Source organism: Crocuta crocuta, unplaced genomic scaffold (assembly GCF_008692635.1).
Source record: "Crocuta crocuta isolate KB4526 unplaced genomic scaffold, BGI_CrCroc_1.0 scaffold122, whole genome shotgun sequence".
Classification (NCBI taxonomy): Eukaryota; Metazoa; Chordata; class Mammalia; order Carnivora; family Hyaenidae; genus Crocuta; species Crocuta crocuta.
Genome location: NW_027528839.1, coordinates 842055 through 851150, shown reverse-complemented (window position 1 = coordinate 851150; position 9096 = coordinate 842055). Strand labels below are relative to the sequence as shown.

Genomic DNA, 9096 nt, shown 5'->3' with positions numbered 1-9096 from the left:
GGAGGTGATATTGTGAAAATAAGATATCTGAAATCAAATTGTAAAGGAAATACCATAATTTTTGACAATGGCAAAGTCTAGAGAGAGGCCATGGTAGTGAGTAGTTGAAAAGAAAATAGGAAGAAGTCATTGTGAGTGAAGAACAGGACCATGTAAGAAACCAGGAGTTTGGATGGATCCCTCACGTTAGTGACCTCTTCTGGAACATGAAGTGCCTCTCACAGAGTGGTTTATTAATAATAGATGCCATTGTTTAGACAGATGCCATGTATCAATACTTTATGTACATATAAGCCATTTTCATCCAAGAGAAGTCAAGTGGCTTTCCTAGTCAATGGAAGTACTACTTACTTAGTAAGTAGAGGAACAAAGAATCAAATTCAGTTTTTTCAGTCCAGAGTCTTTCCCTTTCCACTCTGGTATGCCTCTGCTCCCTGGGGGTTGGGGGGAAGTTGTCATCAAATCTACTGCAAGTTGGGTGAGCTTAACAGTATAGTATAGGTAATGGAAACTTTGGATAACAGGAGAGAGGCTGGGAGAGAAAGGTGTCTGGCAAGGACAGATTTGCTCCACAGTTCTTCTCACCCCAGTGAGTTCTTCTTAACTTGGCCTTAAGTCAAAATGAGTGAGGAAGCCATGGAGGAAAGAAATAATAAGGAAAAACATTGAAATCTTAGTGATTTCCAAAAACACATTCATAATGTTTATCCGTATTCTAAAATATAATGTTTATTACATGTACTCTTTTCATTAAAATACACTAAATGTATATAAATACTGATTATATTATAGGAAAACAGCATCAATAGCTGACATTCAAAGAGTCTTGAGGACTATTTTGAGGACAGCTGAGATAGTTGCCAAGAAGTATTCAAAATCTACCACTGCGCAACCCATGTTTTCCTACACGTTCTTCCCAATCTTCACATTGGCTCTACTTATGTAACTCTTCTAGTCACATGCATATGAATACATGCAGATGCGTGCACACACACATGCACGCATGCACACATACACACCTCTACAATTGCACTGAAAATGTACATGCGGCGTAGGGAATGGACCAACTTCCCAAAAGATCCCCCTTTCTTCTCTGTTAGCATCACCTGGTGGCTCAGGCTATGCATTTAGAAATAAAGATGCTGCCAATGGGACACTGGCCTTTCCATCTCTTTAGCTTATCATGCAACCTAGTCCTCTTTTTCCATCCTTTATACACTCATGTCATATCCATATATCTGAAAGGCAGCCTCCTCTGAGGTAGACAGTAAACTCACCCCAAGAGGTGAGTTAATTGTCTTTTCCAATGTGCCAAAGTGCTTTTGGCTACTTAAGATGAGTGCAGAACACCCTGGTAGCTGCTTCTTCCTGCCTCTGCATCTTCATATGGCAGCGAGAGTCTCATGCTCTTCAGTCATATTTCCCCTCTTATCTGGCATGTGGACCAGACAGATGGACATCTACAGGGAGATGAGGAACTGTAGACCTGCTGGGCCTTGTGATCTCAAGGTCTACTTGGCTCATGACTTCTCACTTGACTTCAAGTGGGCTTAAGAAGACTCTCATTCACGACCATATTCTCAGTGCCTGTAACAAGGAATCATATGGAGAGAATCCCAAAGTGCTTTTCTTAGAGCTTATATAAGCCAAAAAATGTCTTAGATTCCTCAAAACTGACCAGAGATAGTGCAGATACATTGACATATAAATGGTCAGCACTGGTGAGATTGAATACTGCCCCCAGGTAGCTGCTGCGGGCCCACATCTGGCCAATAGTGCAGTAGTTCATCATCTTCCCCTCCATCAGCACCAGGTCCTGGGGATAGTTAGAGTTCCTCATATAGACCTTGTGGTTCAGGGGCTGGTTGTTACAGGACTGACCCCTGAAGTATACTTTGGAATACACAAAGTACAGCCCAGTATCATTGATCACAAGGCCACCCTTCTTATACTTCACCCCAGAGACCAGGGCAATTCCATATGTGTCTTCCCATTCCAGAGGGATGGATCTCGAGTTGGGCTTGCCTGAAATCAAATCAGAGAGGACCATTCAGCCAGGAATGCTCATGCACCCAACAAATGAAGCTTCTAAGGCAAAACTGTGGGCCTTTCCTTGAGCGGATGACCAAAGTGACATAGCCCATATAGAACTGGCCAATGGGTCAGACTTGATCCATCACCGAATTCCTTCAACACCTCTATTAAATTGCCTGCTTCAATTTATCATCTACACAACTGGGACAATAAAATATATGCTAAGCAATTACAATGGGATATTGTTGAGATTATTTTAGCTCTCTGGAACAAAGATGCTACAGTATTCAGAACTAACACCAAAACTTCTAGGCTTCAAGATCCCCACAGTGAGGAGAAAAGCCAAACCTAAGGAACTCTGAAATTCTAAAGTTGAGAAGAATCTTTAGGGATCACCTGGGCCAACTCCTTACCTACAGTAAGGAGCCTTCAGTCCCCCACTTGGGGCTAAAATTCCCTTTCTTTTGTGTCCCGATAGCAGTATATACATACCTTAATCAGAGAACACTCTCCAGTACTGAAATCATTGCTTATGTATCTGTCTTTCTCTATTTGATCTTAAATTCCTTGAAGGCAGGAACCATGTGTTATTTATCTACATGTCACCAAGACTTGGCACACAACATGTGTTCCAAAAATGTCTGTAGATCCAAACTGGATCATTCTATGGCCTCTGCCTAAATAATTCCAGGGACAGTGTCACACCAGTTTCTGTGATACTTTTCCACTTTCCGATGTTAATGGACTACACCCTGGGAATGCCCGCACCACACTGTTATCAAATCACTTCACTCCACTACGTGACCACATGCAGGAAGTCCTCCAGTGCCAGGACTGGGCCTTTCTTCTCATTCCCAGTACTATTCTTGCGGAAAGCGGAGTGAGGCTCTTCCAGAAAACCAGAAAAGCACTTACTCCCCACCTTCCCAGACCTCACCTCTTGTACCCAGGCCCCAAATCCCATAAGGTTCTTTGGAATTATTGAAGAGTAGGATCCTCATGGAGCACCATTTCTCTAGTTCAGAACATGGCCTAGACTGCAGTAGGGGTCCAGTCTGTGTGTGACTTGACTAGAAAGATAGGACCATTCTTAGTTGTTAAATACTGTCACTGAAAAGTAACAACTCCCTCAGAGCACAGTACCCAACCAGCTATGCTGCTTTCTGTCAAAGGCTTTCCCAAACCCTATGTACCTTCCAGATACAGACCTGTTAAATGGGCCACTTTTCTCAGCTCCTTTTTTTCAGAGGGTGGATTGAGTTGACCTGTATCATAGAGAGATGAAAGATATATATAAAAATGAGACACCAATCATTATTTTGTTGGGACTCTGAACAGGTCATTTAAATAATAGTGATTTTTTAAAAACATAAATGACAATACTCTGACATATATTAATCATGCAAATCCAAACTGTAGAACTCACAGGAACATGTATTTCAGAAACAAAGAGGTCAAAAACAAACCAAATGGAAATAGAGATATGCAAAAAGTATCATGTTACAATAAAACAATAAAAAGGTTGATTTATAAAGAGCTATCATATCAGTTACTGCATTTGAACTTGCCACATCCCTTTGAGGTAGAGATTATTGTCCCACCATATAGGTGGCTAAATGAGCTTCAAGTTGGGTGACAATGACCCAGCTACTCAATATCAGAGAAGGATGGACACTCAGGTCTCCTGACTCCAAATTGGGATTTTTCTACTCTGGTTCTGCTGTCTCTAGCAATCTGCAGGACAGAGGCCAAAGAAGACTGTGATTTCACCTCCTGGAAGACTGTGATTTCACCTCCTGGCTACTAGATCTCCCCCCAGGTGGTGTTTGTCCACCCAAGTTCATCATCCTCAGATCTCAAATGCCTTGAATAACGCCTCATTGAATGTTTAATTGTGTAAAAGTTTCCCCAGCCACATAATCGCTGCCTGTCTGACCAGCCTCATCTGCTCTACTTGCTCACACTGGCTAAGGCAGCACAACACAAGTTCTGATGTAACCTGAACACACCCAGCTTCCAACCCCTGTGCCTTTGCTCATGCTGTTCCGTCTGCCCAAAATCCCCTCCAAACAGATCCTTCTGGAAAATTCCTATCAACCCTCTAAATACCACCTAAAACACCTCTTTCTTTGAGAAACTGTCCTACTTTTTAATCAAATATTTCTCCCTCCTTTGAAACTTAGAATCACTCTGTCTTCACCTCTCTTGTCAGTTCTGACTCCCCATTTCTGTGGTACCTGTATAACTTGTTTTATTCCCCTCAAATAAATGGCAAATTTCCTACTGTATATTTAATCTACAAGAGTACTTAGCTCATTTTCTAACACAGGGCACATGACCAGTAAATATTTGTTAAATGCAATTGGAGGAGTTAAAGTAGACAATAGTTCCCAAAGTAGACATTACTTCTCTGACTTCAAATATTTTAATCAAACCAAGCTACCACTTAGCTAATGAATTCGGCTAAGGCATTCAGGAAAGATTCATAGAAAGGGACTCATCTACATCAAGTTCCTTGTGATTAGCCTGTAAAGCTCACATATGGCATGAGAATGCCCCAGTCAACTGAGAACTACCTGACTAATCATTACCTCTCTAGCCACTCAAGACCTCCCACCATGAATGAGGTGTTAGCGAACAGGAAAGGCAAAACTGAGTCTCCTCTACATTCCTATACCACAAACCATCTGTGCAACTCGCCTGGCATTCAACCAAGTACTGACAGGAAATGGAACAGAGAACCACATGTTGCATATCTTTATATCCCTCGCAGAGCCTTGTACAGTGTTATTCTCACAAAGGGTACTCAATAAAAGTATCTGCTGGATAAATATTAAAATAAACTGGAAATATATCCTACACTTCAGTGATGAATGTTTCCTGCCCCCAGGGTTTTGCACATGCAATTCTCACTGCTGGAATGTGTTCCCCTATCCTACCACCACACACCTGACACACATGAACACTCATACACACGCACACACACACACACACACACACACACACACACACACACATATACCTCCTCAGAGGGGACTTTCCAGACCACTATCTTACGTCGCATTTATTACAATTTGAAATTATGCCATGGCTTGCTGGCTTTTGTTTATCCTCTCCAGCGTACTAAAAGTTCTGTGCAGGCAGGACCCTTGTCTCTCTTGTTCTCAGTCATCACCCAATACCCAGTACCCAACCTGGCACATAAGAAGCACTCCAAGAATATTTGTGAATGAATAAAAGACTTAATGAGTTAACTGTGTGAAAACGAAAAGTGAAAAAGGAGCAAATAAGAATGTTTAAATAATCTATTATAGTACGTCCCATATTAACTTCACTGTTAATATGTTGAAGTATAAGTCCTTCTAGTTCTTTACTAAGAATAAAAAATATGCATATGCACTTACATAGCCAATAGTAATCTAAGCATGCTGTTTTATATTGTCTTTTTATCTAACAATGTAGAATGCGCAGTCTCCATGGCATTAAGTGTCCTTCTAACATATGGATTTTAGTTATCTAAAATCCATAAAGTATTAGGACCTCTGAATACACCATAATGTATTTAGTCTCCCGTTAAGAGGCATTTAAGTTTCTTCTGACTCGTTTATTATAAACAGCCTTATAAGGAAAGGATGAATATCCTTATCTATGAGTTTTGGGGTATATCTCTGATTATTTTATTAAAATAAATTCTTGATGAGATTACATAGCAAATGAGCACTTTTAAATTTTTGGTACATTTTTCCAACTGCTCTTCAGAAAAGGTATAGCAATTTACCTGTTCCCTGGATGTCAACTAATGTTTAAGCAAACTTTCTCTCACGTTTTTGTCAATCTCATTTTTTTTATCTTTACTAATTGGATGGATGAAAATGGGTATCCTCTTGTTTTAATTTGCATCTCTTATCTTACTAATAAAGTTGCTAATTTGATTTCCATGTGAAAATTCACCAATCTCTGGTCCATCTGAGTTGATCTAAAGAAGATACTTGTTTACTGGAATAGGTAGACCTGACTCATCTGTTCACTTGACTTTTTGCCACTAAGATGATCCCAGAGAGTGGGTGAAAGATGAGTAATTAGAGATGTGTTTCACCAGCCACATTCCACTGATTTTCAAAGCTATTTTATTTTAGAAATCCTCCAAAGGTTTCATTTTTCTAACAAATATTTCTACTCTGCTTGAATACACCCGGACTTTCTAACACTTAGGGACTTGGACCTAAGAACGAGAGACCAGAGCATCCAAAGGATGCCTCCTAAAGAGCTTACATTCTGGGGCAGTAGGATGACTTGGGTTACCTACAATAAGCATGTAAGAAAAATTGGAAACAGGCTCCCCTCGTTGGATGGCCAGTGCTGCCTTCTGTTTGCTCCCCAATTTCCAAGGACAAGATTTACCTATTGTCTTTGCAGAGGCATCTTGTTTCTCATCTTTATTTCTCATTCCATGGCCATGCTAGACAGTCGGAAGTTTCCCTATTTCATAAGGCACCAGTCAATATACTGGAAAGTTCTATAGTTGATAAAGGATCAGGAGCCTGTGTTCCTTTCCTTCTGGTCCCAGTTTCACACTGGTAGTTTGGGGCATAGCCCATAGTCTGTCTGGTATTTTGTTTCTTTTCTGAAAATGAGATGACTGGATCAGATTTGCTCCAAGCTCCCTTCCAACTCTTAACCAAATCTGTAGTTCAATGAATCTTAGTTTAACGAACCACAGCATCCAAAATCTAGCTGTTCACAGTTTCCAGACTATGTCCCAAAACTGCACAAGGTCAGTGTTAAACATTTTCATCTTATTCATTGTTCTGAATCTCACATAAAGGACTTCCCTTTATTATTGAAGGTAGCTCATGATTGCCTTTGTGGAGGAAGCTGGACCAGCCTTTGAAAAATGCCTAAGGTCTTTCCCCAAGTTTGCCAGTGAATGCAAAAGAACAGCCCAATGTGGATGATTCATGGCCTACTTTTTAAAAAGCTTAGGGGCACCTGGGTGGCTCAGTTAGTTGAGCATCCAGCTCTTGATGTTGGCTCAGGTCATGATCCCAGGGTCATGGGATCAAGCCCGAAGTCAGGCTCTGTACTGAGCATGGAGCCTGCTTAGGATTCTCTCTCTCTCCCTCCACCCCCTTCCCTTGCTCATACTCTCTCTCTCTCTCTAAAAAAATAAAATAAAAATAAAAGTAAAAGCTTAAATATACCTTACAAAAATTTTGTAAATAAAGCTTGACTCCTGAGTAATCTCTTAGAGAATTTAAAGAGGGAAAGACTTTTCCCAGAAACCTCTGTCTATTCCTTCACCTTTGCTCCCCTCCCTAGGAGTTATAGCCACTGCCCTGTTCATGGAAAACAGGAGACCTGAGGAAGGGGACAGGCCTGGAGCCAGCTGCCCAGGGGGCAAAAGCTGTATATGTCTGTCTCTTGCCAAAGTCAAATGGAAATTATTTTGAATTGTGTGCAATATTCAGTTATATTGGTTTTGAATGATTAAATTCACCTTATAGTTAGGGCAGCTCAAGGAAGCAAAATGACTGAAGATTCAGAATTAACCAGGATTCTTTTTGAGGTATATACATATCAAAGAATGGGATGGAATTCAAGGCATCCCACCAACATGGTTTAGCAGTGAGGACTACCTTTAGAAACTCAATGAATGAAATGCATGAAATGAATGAACTACAATGTATGAAAGAACTCACCTATTTGCTTCTCCAGAGATGATTCTATATGCTTTTGGCTGGTGGACTGGCAAAAGAGGGAAAGGAAAAAAATATATGATAAAAATGAGGTTCTTCATGCTTAAGGATGCAAAATTGTCAAACATACCAAATAAACTTGAGAAGGGAATCTAAATACATCAAAACTTCTCCTAACTCGGACTTTGGCCATGCAATTGTGTCTTACCATGCCTCTGTTCTGTGATTTGGAATAGTTCTAATATTTTTAGGTATTCTCAAGGAAATTTAACTTGGTCATTTAAGCGGATTCACCTCTAAGCAAGACCTCAAAGTTCCTTTTCTTTCTTGAATCACTAAGCTCTAGGGAGGGAGGAGGTCAGCAGGCTGACTTGCCCACTGAGAAAGAAAGAACCAGAACTTCCAGACGTATTTTGGCCCTGATCCTTTCCAAGATAGAAAGTATTTCTTTCAGTCATTGGAGTCTCCATTTCTCTGCTTACAGAATAGGATCACTACAATGATCCATTTCTTTTTTTTTTTTGTACGTTTTTTAAAATTTATTTTGAGAGAGAGAGAGAGAGGGAGAGAGAACATGCACAAGCAGGGGAGGGGCAGAGAGAGGGAGAGACAGAATCCCAAGCAGGCTCTGCACTTTCAGCACAGAACCTGGCATGGGGCTTGAGCTCACTCACTGTGAGATCCTGACCTGAGCCGAAATCAAGAGTTGGACAGTTAACTGACAGAGCCATCCAGGCACCCCTAGAATGATCCATTTCTAAGACAAGAAAAAAGCATTAAAAAAATACTTTGCGGGGCGCCTGGGTGGCTCAGTCGATTAAGCGTCTGACTCTTAGCTTGGGCTCAGGTGGTGATCTCAGGATTCAAGGGTTCAAGAGTTCAATCCCCGCGCTGGGCTCTGCGCTGACAGCATGGAGTCCGCTTGAGATTCTCTCTCCCTCTCTTTCTGCCCCTCCCATTTTCTTTCTCAAAATAAAAAAATTAATTAAAAAAAATTTTTTTTAAATACTTTGCAAGTGAGACCATGATCCCTGTAGGCCCGGCAGTCCCCTCCCCCTCCCGCCCGCAGCAGCAGAGCTGACTTACCGTCCCCCCAACCCCAACCCCCAGCACCTGGCTTCAGGGCACAGCAATCCACACAGCGGTTTACCTCTCTGAGTTCAGCCAGCTCCTTCTGGAGGTGGAAGAGCTGGAACATCCCCAGCCCCAGTCCAACCAGGGCCACCAGAACCATGAAAAACATCACAAGGAGACACAGCCCTGTGTTGTGGTCCCTCCTAGTCTTCAGAGGTGGCAACGGCAGTGGGGGCAGCGGCGGCGGCGGCGGCGGCGGGGGTGGTGGTGGTGGCGGCGGCGGCGGCGGCGG

At 41.8% G+C, this 9096-nt stretch overlaps 1 protein-coding gene across 1 annotated transcript in view; it reads right to left on the bottom strand.

Annotated features, from left to right (window-relative positions):
- Positions 1-747: 747 nt before the first annotated feature.
- FASLG (Fas ligand) overlaps positions 748-9096 on the bottom strand; it is an 8781-nt gene continuing 432 nt past the window's right edge. Inside the window, 4 exon segments of the mRNA XM_077755992.1 lie at positions 748-2025; positions 3243-3299; positions 7734-7779; positions 8881-9096. The exon segment at positions 8881-9096 is cut by the window's right edge and continues 57 nt beyond it. Of these exon segments, the coding sequence (XP_077612118.1) occupies positions 1631-2025; positions 3243-3299; positions 7734-7779; positions 8881-9096 (714 nt within the window). The 3' untranslated portion in view covers positions 748-1630.